Source organism: Lepidochelys kempii, chromosome 14 (genome assembly GCF_965140265.1).
Source record: "Lepidochelys kempii isolate rLepKem1 chromosome 14, rLepKem1.hap2, whole genome shotgun sequence".
Taxonomy (NCBI): domain Eukaryota; kingdom Metazoa; phylum Chordata; order Testudines; family Cheloniidae; genus Lepidochelys; species Lepidochelys kempii.
The window spans coordinates 41,437,454-41,454,451 of NC_133269.1; the positions used below are offsets into that span (position 1 = coordinate 41,437,454).

At 54.2% G+C, this 16,998-nt stretch overlaps 1 protein-coding gene across 1 annotated transcript; it reads right to left on the reverse strand.

The window, feature by feature from the left end:
- Positions 1-4,510: 4,510 nt before the first annotated feature.
- Positions 4,511-10,963, reverse strand: MUC22 (mucin 22). The gene is made up of 3 exons (XM_073310249.1): positions 6,118-10,963; positions 5,756-5,847; positions 4,511-5,370 (listed from the first exon to the last, which is right to left on the reverse strand). The coding sequence occupies exons 1-3, from the start codon at positions 10,961-10,963 to the stop codon at positions 5,296-5,298; spliced, it is 5,013 nt and encodes a 1,670-aa protein (XP_073166350.1). The 3' UTR covers positions 4,511-5,295.
- Between the last annotated feature and the right edge of the window lie 6,035 nt (positions 10,964-16,998).

Below are 16,998 nucleotides of genomic sequence, written 5' to 3' on the forward strand. Positions count from 1 at the left end.
CCTTGGACCCTGGGGCCAGCCCCAGGTTCCCATCAGGGTTCTGGTCTAGATTTCACAGCCTATAGGGGAGAAAACAGGGGATGACTGACGGCTGCTGCGTCTTTCACTGGAGCTCAGAGCCAGGCCCGGAGCTGCCATGAATAGCAAGGCAGGTTCTCTGCCAGGGCTGCTGGCCTTGGCTACCCCCCCCCCCCCACTCCCACCCCGCCCCGGGTCTCCTCCCAGCCTGTGTCACCCCACATCGCCAAGGGATCCCTGACTCCTGCCCCGGAGCAGTCACGGCTGGGTCTATTATTAGTCTTGATTTGTATTATTATAGTCCCCCAGGAGCCCTCCTCACGGCCCAGGACCCCGGGGCGCTAGGTACTGTCCAAACACTGCACATAAGGACAGTTCCCTGCCCCCAACCGCTTCCTACACTATGACACTAATTCTGGTCATAAATCCCTGGCGGTGTCCTGCTCTGTGAATCGCGCCTTGCACGGTTTCTGGGGTAATTGCGTGTACGGCTTTCCTGCCCTGGATGACGCTGTGTGATGATCTGTTTCTAACTGTCTTGGAGATAAACAGCTAAACAGAGGGCTGGGTGAGATTGACAGTCCTGGTTTCCTCCTAGAAAGAATAAAGGCAGGGCTGGTTTAGGGCAGGCTGATCTTATCTTTAAGGCAGTGGGACATAGGTGAGCCAGGTTTTAGTCCCAGTTCTGCCTGAGTGACCTCGGGGAAATCATGACATCACCCAAACAGAGATCAGGGCCCCGTTGTGCCGGGCGCTGCCCAGACACACAGGGAGAGACAGTCCCTTCCCCGGCTGAGATCAAGGCCCCATTGTGCCTGGCGCTGCCCAGACACACAGGGAGAGACAGTCCCTGCCCCAGCTGAGATCAGGGCCCCGTTGTGCCAGGCGCTGCCCAGACACACAGTGAGAGTCTGGCCCTGCCCCAAAGATCTTACAAATTAAGTAGACCAGATATTTAATAATAATGGTAACAGACAAGGGAATTAATATTATCCCCATTTTACAGGTGGGGACAGACTCACAGAGAGATGCAGCGACTTGTCTGCCGTAAGTGCTCAGTATTAGCACAACGGGCTCCTGGTCCATGACTGGGGTTCCTCGGCTCTACCCAATAGGTGTCCTGCCTCTCACAGGCTGGGGAATTCCTCCCAGTGAGTCCAGCATGGAGCCCAGGGACCCGACTCCCTCCAGCACCATCTCATCTGCCAGCAGAGCCGTGATTTCCAGACTCTAAAAAGATGAGCTCCCTGAGTCAAGGAAAGGAAAGCAGTCGGGTCCCCACTACAGACGCCATGTTTCCTAAAGACCCTGCTCAAAACGAGCTGCCACTCAGAGCAGACTGTGTAGGTCTTCCCGCTATCATCCTCTCTCTCCCTTCTGGCAAGAGCAGAGAAATAACGAGCAATGCTGAGATTTAAATGATCCTCCTTGGCATCCAAATCAGCAACCATTCAGATGCATGGGGCAGTCCCCCGCCCCCCAGAGCGATGGGCTCAGGCTCTCTGCAAACTCAGTCAGACGTCGGTTACACTCCGGCGCGTTTTCAAGGTTATCTCCCCAGCTATAACAGCTGGAGACTTCCTTTGTGTCTGAACTGAAAGCTGAAGACCCTGGCCAGCAAACGAGAGAGGTTCTGAACTTTGGGACACGCTGCCTTCGAATGTAAACAAAACCCACCCTTACCTGGGAAGTGTAGAACTAAAATCAGCACCGGGATTAGCCTGAGCACAGCCTGGGGTGAGTCTCACCACCACTGCATGCTGAACACTGTACTTAGCCGAATGCTTCAAATCCTCAGGCATCTTCCAGGCACGTCCCGGTTGCAGGCGGTTTAAGTATTGTCCTGCCTCGACCTATAAGTCACCCCGTCATGGAGGGAGATGACAGTTTATTATAGGATGCAGTGATGTAGCATTTCAGGTTCGAGGGTGAGGACTGGAACAACTCCCTCTGGAGCAGTTTATTTTTGTCACGAAATGACGAGGTTGGAGCCTCTGATCATGGACTTTCTCCGGCCACGCGGGTGCTTAGCGCAGGACAGGTTAGGACGGGGACACGGGGGAGTAACGAGGATGAGACAATGAGGGTGAATGTGATGGATGGGATAAAGGTGGAATGTAAGGTCCCAGTCTCCTTTCATCTACCCCGGTGTTACTCCACCAAAGTGGTCTAGTGGGTGGGGGGTGGGGGGGCTGGGAGTTAAGACTCCTGGGTTCCATTTTCAGCTCTGAGAGGGGAGTGGGGGTTAGTGGTTTGACCAGGGGGGCTGGGGGCCAGGAATCCTGGGTTCTCTTCCCAGCTCCGGGAGGGGAGTGGGGTCTAGGGGTTACACCAGGGGGGCTGGGAGCCAGGATTCCTGGGTTCTCTTCCCAGCTCCGGGAGGGGAGTGGAGTCTAGGGGTTACAGTAGTGGGGCTGGGAGTCAGGACTCCTGGGTTCTCTTCCCAGCTCTCGGGAGTGATGGCTAGGTTGGGAGTCCTGGGTTCTATTGCTGAGTCTGTGAGGGGAGGTGGATAAATGGTGAGTGCTGTGATTGCAAATGCCTGTGTTCTGATTTGGCTCTGTTGCTGACTTGCCACGTCACCCTAGTGCTCTGGGCCTCGGTTTCCCCACCTGCAAAACCAAGATAACAACAACCACCCTCACCTCTCCCTGCGCTGAATTCCTATTTGTGAAGTGCTTTTGAGATTCCCTGCATGCAAGAGGCCACCAGCATGGGAAAGTCTTTGTTCACAGAAGTCCTGGTGAACCTGTGGAACTCACTGCTACATGATTGCACTGAGGCCAAGCGCTTGGCAGGAGACAACAGTAAATGTGAACCTTGACACAGAGAATGAGAACAATTATGTGTGGCTACAAAAATACAAAAAATACATCATATAAAATGATAATAATGAATTAACACCCCAGCCGCTAGTTATTAGGGGTCAGGAGGAAACGTCTCCCTTATGAGCTGGTTATTCCACAAATTACCATGAGGGGGCATGTGGTGCCCCTTCCTCTTAAGCAACTGATGCTGGCGAGCTGTCCGAGAGGCGACTGGGCTACGTGGACCATGGGTCTGATCCCATCTGGGGCTTGCTATGAAAGTCCCACCGGGCGCGAGACAACGAGGGAGCGGGTGATGCCCCGTCCCCTCCTCCCGGGTTCTCCGCCAATGGGTCCAGGACACACGGTGTGGCTACCACGCCCAGTGCAATGGCCAGTGCATCGCAGGCTACCACCTGTGTGTCTGCCCTCTCCCTCCTGCATGCTACCCCCCGGGTGTCCTCTTATTCTGAGATGCAAGGAGGACGGTTGTGTTACCTTTGCTGCAGGGAGGGGGTAGGGGTGGGGCTCAGCAGGGGGCTCGCTCTCCCTTGGAAGTCAGCGTTGACCCCAACGCCCCGGTGCAGCACTAGGGGGCGCTGTGCTGCCAGAAGCAGGGTGGGGGCTCAGCAGGGGGCGCTCTGCCCTCACAGTTGGTGCTTATTGCAGTGTCCCAGTTCGGTGCTAGGGGGAGCTGTGCTGAAAGGGTGGGGGGTCCAGAGAAGGCACTTTGCCCTCACAGTCAGCGCTGACCCCAGTGCTCCATTGTGGCACTAGGGGGCGCTGACCTGCACGGAGCCGGCTCATTATGGGGTGCTCTTCCCTGGCAATCAGCGCGGAGCCCGACGCCCCCGTACAGTGCTAGGGGGCTCTGTGCTGCGTGGAGCAGGATCAGTAGGGGTCGCTCTCCCCCGGCAGTCAGTGCTAACCCCTCCCCCGCTACACATCACACAGAGTCAAGGCAGGAAAAGACACTTTGTCCCTTGACACTTAATGATGGTGGCTCCTGCCAGGCACAGTCACTGGTTTAATTACAGGCCAGGTACTAACCGGAGGAACTTGCAAAGGGAACGGCACACTTTTTATAACCCCTCTGTGATCTCAGCCAGTGCGGAAGCAGAAATCTGGATGGTTCGGTTGCATTCCTAAACAGAGAGTCCGGCTTCTGGAGGGAGTCACAAAGGAGCGATGCTTTAATCAGGACTCTGGGAATCGTTCCAAGACTGGCCATTCACAGCCGCTTGAGTTCATTTTCTTTTCGCACCTTGTGTGATTTTTAAACTCGGAAATAAACCAGGGAATGGAACCCAGGTATCCTGGCTCCTAGGCCCTAGCGGCTCTAACCACTAGCCCCCACTCCCCTCCCAGAGCTGGGGATAGAACCCAGGAGTCCTGGCTCCCAGCCCCTCCTGCTCTAACCACTAGCCCTCATTCTGGCCAGCCTTGTTCCCAGTGTCTATGCAAATGCACTGAAAACCCTGGAGCTGCTTCTGGGCTTCCAGCCGGTCTCATTCCAACCTAATACCGCAGAGCTCGCTTCAGGGGATCTCAGAGGCTCCCTTCTTCTAGTGGGCAGAAGTGGGCATAAAACTCATACCCTGACGTCTAACACCTTTAGCCTTAAACCTTGGCAGCCCAGAGGAAACCTCTTTCTTATAAGCATTAGGAGAACACAGAGACGAGGGTTTTTGGGTGCTGTGATGATTTGTATTATGCAAGAAGCAGCCAGCTAACAGAACCATAGTTCCCTAGGGGAACTGGTAAGGAAAGAACGTCTTCTTATTGATTATTTACAACGACGGGGTTCAGCTCAAAAGTTTGACAAACTGTCATGAAGCCCTTGTGGCTGCTTCTGGGGTGGGACAGCTGGGTAACACCCACACAGTGAGGCGGCATGGGGCTTGCTCGCCCGGTGCTTAACTGCAGCCACCTCTGGGGTGGGTTCGTGGAAGCCAATTAACAGCCACAAAGCAATGCTGCACATCAGGTATAGGACTCGCTGCACTGATAGTCTGCTCTGGCAGATGCAGGACGCAGTACTGGGCTAGAGGGGGCCCGTTGTTCCAATCCAATGAAGGATGAACCCATCGGTCCGCTCCCATATATGCGCCAGAGGTGGCATTAGCTGGGCTGTTAATCTAAACTGGCAAGGGCAGATGATGGGACCCCAGATTAAATGGACCATTGCTCCGATTCTGTATGGACCAGAGGTGGCATTTGAGATTAGATAGACCGGTCCCATATACTTTCCAATCTCCTTCGTCCAGTTCCTGACACACCGCAATGCTGCGGTCTTCCCAAGGACAGTGCCCTCTGGAAACTGATTACCTCCACTATTAAAGAGGGAAGCGTCTAGATGAGTGTCTTCCTCATACTCTATTGCAGCCTATATGGGCATCTCACCCCGAGTCTGCCTCCCTCCCGAGGTGGCACACTGGGGATCTGGGGGTACCCACCACAGAGAAGGACCTCAAGGGAATGAACTTGCCACTGACTCCGTTAAGGTGGCAGAGCTGATGGTAATGACCTTCACATAGCAGACAACCTGGAAGAGACACAAGGATGTCAGTGGTACAGCCTGGGTAATCAAGACTAGACTCCACCTCCCTCCCAGAGCTGCGGATAGAACCCAGGAGTCCTGACTCCCAGCCCCTCCCCCCCACACACACACTCTCTAACCACTAGACCTCACTCCCCTCCCAGTCCAGAGCTGGAGAGAGAACCCAGGAGTCTTGACACCCAGCGCCCCTGCTCTAACCACTAGACCCCACTCCCCTCTCAGAGCTGGGGATACAACCCAGGAGTCCTGAGTCAGCAGTAAGCATGGGAGCTGGGGTAGGGAAAGGGGCTCAGACAGGGCATTCCCCAGATCCAGACACTGAGGGCCAGGTTGGCTTCCAAGGCATCAAGTGGCCCCGCGTGGCCCTTACCGCGACAATCCCGGTGAGCAGGCCCACGGTGACGAAGAGACAGAGCAAGCTGATGAGCCCCATGGACCGGTATGGCCAGGGGGTCCGGGGCGCTGCAGAAGGAGACAGCAGAATGGGTGAGAGGTTCCTTCCCCAGATGGGTGGAAGCCGAGGTATCAGCGCCCTGGCCAGGGGCTGGGCTGCCCTTGGGCTCATGCGTGGCTTCCCCGCCCAGCTAAATCCCTACAGTGATGCCCGCCACCATAGCAACAGGGTATCTCCCAGGAGACAGTAGCTATCATGGCACTGGGACAGGGAGGCAATTGATTTCCCTCCCTCTCTCCCCCTAGGGCAGCCGGCTTGTGGGCTTTGCGGCTACTTACCGGGGGTGGTGGACTCTGCAGGGGCGCTGGTGTCTCCTGGGCCAACACGGTCATCTCCAGGGGCGGTGGCCCCTCCTGGGCCGTTGGTGGTGGTGTCTCCGAGGACCGTGGGGGTGTCTCCATGGGCGACTCCAGGAACTGTGGTATCTACAGGGGCAGTGGTGATGGCGGTGTCTTCAGGCGTGTCAGCAGAGTCATTGTCATATCCAGGGGCATCAGTGTCTCCAGATATGGTCGTGGTGGTGATGTTTCCAGGGTCAGTGGGGGTGGTGATGACTCTAGGAACCGCAGAGTCTCCGGACTCAGCGGAGGTGGTAGCATCTCCAGAGTCTGTGCTGTCTCGAGGGGTGGCCGTGGTGGGGGTGGTGTCTCCAGGGACCGCTGCATCTCCAGCGGTGGTGGTTACGGAGGTGGCATCTCCAGGGGCAGCAGTGGTGGTGTCTCCAGGGACTGCAGCGTCTCCAGGGGCAGCGGTGACGGTGTCTCCAGGGGCAGTGTTGGTGGTGATGATGGGGTCTCCAGAGACTGCCGCATCTTCAGCAGTGGCGGTGATGGTGATGGCGTCTCCAGGGGTGGCGGTGGTGGTGGTGTCTCCCGGGACTGCAGTGTCTCCCGGGGTTGTGGTGTCTCCAGGGACTGCCGCATCTCCAGGGGTGACGGTGGTGGTGGTGTCTCCAGGGACTGCAGTGTCTCCCGGGGCAGCAGTGACGGTGATGGTGATGATGTCTCCAGGGGCAGCGGTGACGGTGTCTCCAGGGGCAGTGTTGGTGGTGATGATGGGGTCTCCAGAGACTGCCGCATCTTCAGCAGTCGCAGTGACGGTGATGGTGTCTCCAGGGGCAGTTGCATCTCCAGGGGTGGTGGTGGTGTCTCCAGGGACTGCCGCATCTCCAGGGGTGATGGTGGTGGTGTCTCCAGGGACTGCCGCATCTCCAGGGGTGACAGTGGTGGTGTCTCCAGGGACTGCAGTGTCTCCCGGGGTGGTGGTGTCTCCAGGGAATGCCGCATCTCCAAGGGCAGTGGTGATGGTGACGGTGTCTCCAGGGGCAGTGTTGGTGGTGATGATGGGGTCTCCAGAGACTGCCGCATCTTCAGCAGTGGCAGTGATGGTGATGGTGTCTCCAGGGGCAGTTGCATCTCCAGGGGTGGTGGTGGTGTCTCCAGGGACTGCCGCATCTCCAGGGGTGATGGTGGTGGTGTCTCCAGGGACTGCCGCATCTCCAGGGGTGACAGTGGTGGTGTCTCCAGGGACTGCAGTGTCTCCCGGGGTGGTGGTGTCTCCAGGGAATGCCGCATCTCCAAGGGCAGTGGTGATGGTGACGGTGTCTCCAGGGGCAGTGTTGGTGGTGATGATGGGGTCTCCAGAGACTGCCGCATCTTCAGCAGTGGCAGTGATGGTGATGGCGTCTCCAGGGGCAGTTGCATCTCCAGGGGTGGTGGTGATGGTGTCTCCAAGGACTGCAGCGTCTCCCGGGGTGGTGGTGTCTCCAGGGACTGCCACATCTCCAGGGGTGACGGTGGTGGTGTCTCCAGGGATTGCCGCATCTCCAGGGGCAGCAGTGACGGTGATGGTGATGATGTCTCCAGGGGCAGCAGTGGTGGTGTCTCCAGGGACTGCAGCGTCTCCAGGGGCAGAGGTGAGGGTGTCTCCAGGGGCAGTGTTGGTGGTGATGATGGGGTCTCCAGAGACTGCCGCATCTTCAGAAGTGGCGGTGGTGGTGGTGGTGTCTCTAGGGACTGCCGCATCTCCAGGGGTGACGGTGGTGGTGGTGCCTCCAGGGACTGCAGTGTCTCCCGGGGTTGTGGTGTCTCCAGGGATTGCTGCATCTCCAGGGGCAAGAGTGGTGGTGGTGTCTCCAGGGACTGCCGCATCTCCAAGGGCAGCGGTGATGGTGATGGTGACGGTGTCTCCAGGGGCAGTGTTGGTGGTGATGATGGGGTCTCCAGAGACTGCCGCATCTTCAGCAGTGGCAGTGATGGTGATGGCGTCTCCAGGGGCAGTTGCATCTCCAGGGGTGGCGGTGGTGTCTCCGGGGACTGCCGCATCTCCAGGGGTGACGGTGGTGGTGGTGTCTCCAGGGACTGCAGTGTCTCCCAGGGTGGTGGTGTCTCCAGGGACTGCCGCATCTCCAAGGGCAGCGGTGATGGTGATGGTGATGGTGTCTCCAGGGGCAGTGTTGGTGGTGATGATGGAGTCTCCAGAGACTGCCGCATCTTCAGCAGTGGCGGTGGTGGTGTCTCTAGGGACTGCCGCGTCTCCAGGGGTGACGGTGGTGGTGGTGTCTCCAGGGACTGCAGTGTCTCCCAGGGTGGTGGTGTCTCCAGGGACTGCCGCATCTCCAAGGGCAGCGGTGATGGTGACGGTGTCTCCAGGGGCAGTGTTGGTGGTGATGATGGAGTCTCCAGAGACTGCTGCATCTTCAGCAGTGGCGGTGATGGTGTCTCTAGGGACTGCCGCGTCTCCAGGGGTGGCGGTGGTGGTGGTGTCTCCAGGGTGTATGGTGTCTCCAGGGGCGGTGGTGTCTCCAGGGGAAGCAGTAGTGGCAGTGGTATCTCCAGGGTGTGTGGTGCCTCCACGGGTGGTGGTTGTGGTTTCTCCAGGGACTTTGAAGTCTTCAGGGACTTCGGCATCTCCAGGGGTGGCAGTGGTGGTATCTCCAGAGACTGTAGCATCTCCAGGGGCAGTGCTGGGGGCAGTGATGGGGTCTCTAGGGACGATAGCATCTCCAGGGTTCGTGGTGTTGATCGTGATGTCTCCAGAGACTATGCTGTCTTCAGGGGTGTTGGTGTCTCGAGGGGCAGTGGTGTCCTTGGCGGTGTCAATGGAGGTGTTGGTGTCTCCAGAGGCGGTGGTGTCCTTGGGGGTGGCAATTGAGGTGTTGGCGTCTCCAGGGGCAGCAGTATCGGTGTCTCCAGAGGCGGTGGTGTCCTCGGCGGTGTCAATGGAGGTGTTGGCATCTCCAGAGGCGGTGGTATCCTCAGGGGTGGCAATGGATGTGTTGGCGTCTCCAGAGGCGGTGGTGTCCTCGGGGGTGGCAACGGAGGTGTTGGCATCTCCAGAGGCAGTGGTGTCCTCGGGGGTGGCAATGGAGGTGTTGGCGTCGCCAGGGGCAGAGGCAGTGACGTCCGCGTCTCCAGGGGCAGCAGTATCGGTGTCTCCAGAGGCGGTGGTGTCCTCGGCGGTGTCAATGGAGGTGTTGGCGTCTCCAGAGGCGGTGGTGTCCTCAGGGGTGGCAACGGAGGTGTTGGCGTCTCCAGAGGCGGTGGTGTCCTCGGGGGTGGCAATGGAGGTGTTGGCATCGCCAGAGGCGGTGGTGTCCTCGGGGGTGGCAACGGAGGTGTTGGCATCTCCAGGGGCAGAGGCAGGGACGTCCGCATCTCCAGGGGTACGGGTGTAGGTGCAAGTGTCTCCAGGGGCAGTGGTGTTTCCTGGAGCATCGGAAATGTCTCCAGGGGCATTGGTGGCATCTCTGGGGGCATTAGCGGCATCTCCAGGGCAGGCAGCGATGGTGTCGGCGTCTCCTCCAGGAACGGTGATGTTGTCTCCAAGGGTGGCGGAAGCAACGGTGTCTCTTGAGATACAGGTGACAGCCATGATGTCTCCGGTGCCGGTGGCATCTCCAGGGGCTGTGGTGGTCTCTCTGGAAACACTGAGGCTCCCTTGAGTGCCCTCAGCTGCTGAGGCAGTGCCCCGGCCTGGGGTCTCTGTGCCCCCAAAGGGAGTGGTCCGACCATGGGTCGCGCTGGCCTCAGGGCTGATGGCCACAGTGGAGGTGGTGGTCTTCCTGGGGATGCTGCTGTCCCTAGGGGTGCCAGGCTGCCCCAGAGGACTGGGCTGGCTGGGAGCAGTTGGCTTGGCCGGGGTATTGCTGCTCCAAAAGAGGTCAGCCATACAAGGGGTTGCTGTCTGGATAAGGATGCTGGTCTCACTGGGGACAGTGGTCTCACTAGAGATAACCGTCCCTCCAGGCATAGGGGTGGCCTCAGAGGGAGAGGTGATGGTGTCTCCAGGAGCTGCAGCACCGGTGAGGTCTCCAGTGATGGTGTCCCTCAGAGCGGCGGTGACATCTCCAGGGGCAGCGTCTCTGGGGCCGGGGCTGGTGTCTCCGGGGACAGTGACATTATCACCTCCAGGGGCAACAGTGGCATCTCCGGGGGCAACAGTGGCATCTCCGGGGGCGATGGTGGAATCTTCAGGAGCAATGGTGACATCTCCAGAGGCGATGGCTATGTCTCCGGGGGCGATGGCTGTGTCTCCGGGGGCGATGGCTGTGTCTCCGGGGATGACAGCGGCATCTCCAGGGGTAACGGTGGCATCTCCAGGGGCAATGGTTGTGTCTCCGGGGTCGACGGCTGTGACTCTGTTGTTGGGAGTGGCACCATCGTCTCCAGGGATGGGACTGATGCTTCCGTCGGTGCTGGAGCTGTCATCGTCTCCGGGGGCGACAGTGGCATCTCCATCTCCGAGGACAGGGCTGATGTGTCCGTCTCCAGAGGCAGAGTCATCGTCTCCAGGGATGGAGCTGATGCGTCCGTCGGTGCTGGCGCTGTCATCATCTCCGGGGGTGACGGTGATGGTGACATTGTCTTCAGTGGCACTGGAAGCATCATTGTCTTCAGGTTGGAGCATGGCAGCGTCTGCATCTCCAGGTATGATTGTACCATCCCCAGGAGCTGTAGGGTCCCCATGGGAGGTGGTCTCCCTGGGCTTAGCAGTGGGGTCCCCGAGGTCGGTGGTCCCATCAGCCGTAGCGCCATCCCCAAAGCTCACTGCCCCGTTCACACCATGAGGAAGGCTGTCTCTCCCAGCATGGACGTACCTCCCCAATCTACCAGCTGCGTCCATGGTCCTGTGAGTCAGACCTTGCTCAGCAGCGATGGGACTGCAGTGGAACAATAACAAAATGCAGAAGAAGTCAGGTCATGGTGGGAAACATTCTTGTACCATATCCCAGCCTTGGGCACTGGTTAGTCCTGCCAGCGTTGGGGTTGGCCTCAGCTCGAGAGCTGGTTAGGAAACATAAAAAGAAAAGGAGGACTTGTGGCACCTTAGAGACTCACCAATTTATTTGAGTATGAGCTTTCGTGAGCTACAGCTGTGCTCACGAAAGCTCATACTCAAATAAATTGGTTAGTCTCTAAGGTGCCAAAAGTCCTCCTTTTCTTTTTGCGAATACAGACTAACACGGCTGTTACTCTGAAACCTGTCTTAGGAAACATACCCACTTTTCAGCACAAATTCAAATACCAAAATATTACAGTTTTGGGGCCAAAATCTTTCAGTTTTCAGAAGTTTGGTATTTTTGGTGAAAAATCTGAACTCTGCAGAAAAAAAGACACTTTTGGCCAAAAAATCTATTCATTTAATCGAAAACTCCGTTTTCAAAACTTTGCCTCAGCGGAGCACTAATAATTGCTAAAAGACTCGAGCTACAAAAATGGAAATCCACAAAGCAACCAGCAGTTACAAATCGGAGCATAGACATCTTGAGCTTAACCACCACGGAAAGAACTGTAACAGAAACACCCAAGAAAAGTCTCAAACCATTCATATTGTATTGAATCAACCATTTCAAATACAGTGAAAGTTAGGCAGCAAACAGTTAACACATTAGGAGAAGTTTAGGTAAAGTTTGTTTGCGTTTGTTTACACATGTATCTATAAAAAATGTAACAAAAGTTAAAACTCAATTTTCTATTTAAAAAACAGTTCAGCTGGAAAATTTGTGACCAGGAATTGAATTAACATGCGCCTAACTTCTAGGGTTAGGAAACAAATAAAAATAAAAAATGACTTTCATTGCCATTTTGATGTCTTGAATTTGTCCCTGAAAAAGTTTCAACATGGACCAGTTTTTCCTTTGAGTACATTATTAAATGGTTTCAGAATAGGCCATTTTTTCAGCTGATCACCGGTTTTAAAAGGGCTCTTACGGATAGCTGATGACTGATGCTGTTTTCTTTCAAATTTTTCGAGAAAACGTTTTTGGTTTTTAAAAAAAAAGAAGAATTTTGTCCTAGTGAAAAACAAAGTGTCGAAGATTTTGTGCGAAAAATTTTGTTTACAAAAGGAGCACTCTTTAGATCACAAAAAGATCTTTTTAAATGAAATATTTCGACTGGTCCTACTCATTTCAAACCACCAATAATGAAGAGTTGTAGGAACGTATGAAGGGCAAAATGCCTGTGTCATACAGAACTCTGCATAGAGCTGTGTAGCTCTTTCTCGCTGATTCAGCCTGGTATCAGACCAGGGGCATTCTATTATTTATCAATTCATTACCTCCCAGCAGGAATATAACAAGGAAAAATAAATAAAAGCAAGGAACAGACAATTCCAGTACATGGGAGGAGATTTATGTTATTTAAATTAGCAATAATGGTGAATCCCAGAAAAGGGGAAAGTTTCGCCCCATAACAGTGTGTCTTAAGAGCAGATGCACATACACAGACACAGAGAGAAAGAGTTGGATTATATACTCCGATTTTTAATTTTAAATAATAAGGAAGTGCCCAGACACTACAGTGATACATAGATAGATAGAGAGATAGAGAGATGGGGTGGATGGGGATAGATAGATAGATAGATAGATAGATAGATAGATAGATAGATAGATGGATGGATGGATGGTGTATGGGGATAGATAGATGGGGCGTGGGGATAGATAGATAGATAGATAGATAGATAGATAGATAGATAGAAAGGGGGTATATGGGGATAGATAGATGGGGCGTGGGGGGTAGATAGATAGATAGATAGAAAGGGGGTGTATGGGGATAGATAGATGGGGTACAGGGGGTAGATAGATAGATAGATAGATAGATAGATAGATAGATAGATAGATAGATAGATAGATGGTGTATGGGGATAGATAGATGGCGTGTGGGGGGGTAGCTACCTAGCTAGCTAGTTAGATAGATAGATGGATGGTGTATGGGGATAGATAGATGGGGTGTGGGGGGGTAGCTACCTAGCTAGCTAGTTAGATAGATAGATGGATGGGGTGTATGGGGATAGATAGATAGATAGATAGATAGATAGATAGATAGATAGATAGATAGATAGAAAGGGGGTATATGGGGATAGATAGATGGGGCTTGGGGGGTTGATAGATAGATAGATAGATAGATAGATAGATAGATAGATAGATAGATAGATAGATAGATAGATAGATAGATAGATAGATAGATAGATAGATAGATAGATAGATAGAAAGGGGGTGTATGGGGATAGATAGATGGGGTATAGGGGATAGATAGATAGATAGATAGATAGATAGATAGATAGATAGATAGATAGATAGATAGTGTATGGGGATAGATAGATGGGGTGTGGGGGGATAGCTACCTAGCTAGCTAGTTAGATAGATAGATAGATAGATGGGGTGTATGGGGATAGATAGATGGGGCGTGGGGGATAGATAGATAGATAGATAGATAGATAGATAGATAGATAGATAGATAGATAGATAGATAGATAGATAGATAGATAGAAAGAAAGGGGGTGTATGGGGATAGATAGATAGATAGATAGATAGATAGATAGATAGATAGATAGATAGATAGATAGATAGATAGATAGATAGATAGATAGATAGATAGATAGAATCTAAGTGGAATGAAAAGATGGAAAGCTAGCTAACTAGCTTGATTAAATCAGGATCCAGGGGGAATGGACAGACAGACACAAGTATATTAGGATCCAGGGGGAGGTGGGGTTAGACAGACAGACAGACAGACCAGAGTATATTAGGATCTAGGGGGACAGACAACCAGACAAAGTATATTCAGATCCAGGGGAGATCAGACAGACAACAGTATATTTGGATCCAGGGTGATTAGACAGACAGACAGGAGTCTAGCAGGGCCTAGAGGACTTGGACAGACAAATGGATAGGAACAGAAGGGGGAAACATAGAGGGGGGATACATAGATGGAGGGACAGTGACAGATAACATTAAGATCTGGCAATAGATACTTTCCGTTTCCCTCTGGCGTTCAGTCCAGCGGAGCTGGGGAAGTAGGGCAGTCTCTGGGCTGTGTCACTAGGAGCTAGTCGATTGTGCCTGCCTCGTTACTATTTAAATCAAACTTGCTCGTCAGGGGGACGTTAAACCAATTATCTCCAGGATCCTGCTTTTTGTCCCAATGTCCCTGTCAAGGACGGAAGAAATAACCCTCTCCTTTTTGGAGCGAATGATATTGGGGATGGGGCCAGCTGAAGTGACAGCCAGCCCTGGGGGCTGTCGGTACCTGGCAAGGAGAGGGAGTAGGTTGTAGGGGTGGGGGCTCTATCCCTGTTCTGAAATGGGAGTGGGGTCTACTGGTTATAGCTGGGGGGGTGCTCGGGAGCTGTGGATGGCTGGATGGAGGGACTGAGCTATGGTAGATGGATGGAGGGAGCTATGGCTAGAGGGATGAATGGATGGAAGAGCAATGGTCGATGGATGGAGGGAACTAGGGATGGATGGACTGATAGAGGGATGGATGGATAGAGGGAGGAGCTATGGGTAGATGGATGGAGGGAGCTATGGATAAAGGGAGCTGTGGCGTGGATAGATAGACAGAGGGCGCTCTGGCTGGATGGCTGGAGCTGTGATTCATGGCAGATTCAATGGTGTTGCCCCAGACAGAGCAAGAGCAGAATCCGCCTGTCTACACAAACCCTGACGAATGGCATCCCCCCGACAGCCCTGCAGGGGAGCAATTTGACACCCTTCTCCCCCTTCACAGGTGGGGAAAGCAAGAGCGGCTGCCCCAGACCCGGCTGGATCCCTGGCCTCTGCACACCAATGGGCAGCTTTCTATTGAGTTCCCTGGGCTCTGGGTCAGGGCCAGTCCTTCCAGACACTTAGCACAGGGGACTCAGTGTCTCTCGAAGGTGCAGGACCACCAGGAGAATTGGACTGTGCGGCTTGCTGTACTTTTTGCCTGCTGCTGACTCCTGGAGAGAGAACGACTTGACTAAAGATTTTATAGGATGGAGGGAAATTTGGCCACGCCACACAGGTGTGTCCCTGCTAAAAATTGATACACTGGGGTAGTTACACATAAACCAACCAGGTGATGCTGGAAGGCGAGCAAAATGTCCCGAACGAAGCAAACAAATTAAAATGCCGTTTCCCTCCCTGATGGGGTGGAAACCTGCCTGAGACATGAAGGCAGAATAAGCTGGTGCTTGTCTGGTGGCTCTTTATAGTTTCAGGTTTGAATCGATGCTTTTTCTGTCATCTCATTGCAGAAATGCAGCTGTCTCTGGGGTGTGGTGCTGCTTAACAGCCGCACTACACAGCGATCACTCGCCCACTGCCAAGAGGCAGCCACCTCTGGGGTAGGACGCAGCTGCTTTTGAACAGCTGCACTCCACAGAGATCGCTCAGCCAGCGCTGAGATGCGGCCACCTCTGGTGTGGGACAGCAATTTAGCAGCTGCACAGCGATGCTGCTCAGGCTCATCTGACAGTCATTGAAATGCAGCCACCTCTGGGGGCAGGGCAGCTGGGTAACAGCCGGACAGCAACACTGCAGAGGAATCCCTCACTGGACCCTGAGATGCAGCCACTTCTGGGGTGGGGCACAGCACTTAATTCATCGCTGCGCAGCAAAAGTATGGCTAATCCAGCCACTTCTGGCGTGAGCTGCAAGTTTACCAGCTGCACCGCAATGCTGCTCTCGTCCTGTCGGTGCTGAGAACTTGCAGCTCATGTCACACAGGTCACCCAACCTTCCTGCAGCAGCTAGTTTCCAAATTGGAGCTGGCGCCCTCTAGAGGAGAAAAGCCCCATCTCTCATTCCCCACCCCCGCTAAGCTCTCTGGGCCCTGTGATATGGGGCTAGATCAGAGTTCGCACCCTCGCAAGGCTGAAGACCCTGTATCCCATTCCCTACCCTCCTGAGCCAGCCAATACCCATCTGGGGCAGGAGCAGACCCGGTGCCCCCTGGAAGGGAAAGCCCCATATCCCATTCCCTACCCAACAAAGTCCATCATCACGCTGTTATCCAGGATATTTGTGGTTGCCATTGGCATTAATCTTCCTGTAGCAGTAAAAATGAAATAAACCCACGCTGCAGCTGCCCTGACTAATCCCTTAATTGCCAATTACCATCATCACCAAGGCTCTTATTAACAAAGGCGGCCTCCCCTTCCCTCCGCGGCAATTGCTTCCTCCTCTCAGCTAAGCACTACCAGGCCTGTTTGAAGCTTGGATGGGAGACCCAGGGGTTTACAGTGTGTCGGGCCTGGGGAGTCATGTTCATTTCAGAGCAGCTCCCCAGTTGCTGTGAGCCCCTCCTAAGGTCCCTCCCACCCCTGATATTCGGTGATATTCTATTCTGTGGTGGCAGGACTCACAGACTTTAAGGCCAGACGAGACCATCGTGATCATCCAGTCGAACCTCCGGCCCATCCCAGGCCACAGAATCGCGCCCAGCTACTCCTGTGATAGACCCCTAACCTCTGGCTGAGTTACTGGTCCTTGAATCATGATTTAAAGACCTCAAAGTACAGAGAACCCACCGCTGACACTGGTTTAAACTTGCAAGTGACCCGTGCTCCATGCTGTAGAGGGAGACAGGAAAAAAACCCCAACAACCATGGTCTCTGCCAATCTGACGTGGGGAAAATTCCTTCCTGAGCCCAAATGGGGTGAACAGTTAGTCCCTGAGCACGTGGGCGAGACCCACCAGCCAGACGCCCGGGAAAGAATTCTCTGTAGTAACTCAGAGCCTTCCCCAGCTAGCATCCCATCACCGGCCATTGGGGGATATTTGCGGCTAGCAGACACAGATCGGCTACATGCACGGGGATGGTCATTGCTTGGCTGCTGCTTTTAACCATAGGTCGGGGGGTGCACAGTTCTATGCCCCCACTGATTGGAGGCC

What these genes read in the sequence shown, in the direction of transcription:
- MUC22 (XM_073310249.1), bottom strand. Translation starts at nt 10,963, where the DNA reads ATGGACGCAGCTGGTAGATTGGGGAGGTACGTCCATGCTGGGAGAGAC. An exon ending in TGCAGAGTCCACCACCCCCG is followed by an intron (nt 5,848 to 6,117) that starts GTAAGTAGCCGC and finishes CTCCTTCTGCAG; the next exon opens with CGCCCCGGACCCCCTGGCCA. An exon ending in TGCTCACCGGGATTGTCGCG is followed by an intron (nt 5,371 to 5,755) that starts GTAAGGGCCACG and finishes TGTCTCTTCCAG; the next exon opens with GTTGTCTGCTATGTGAAGGT.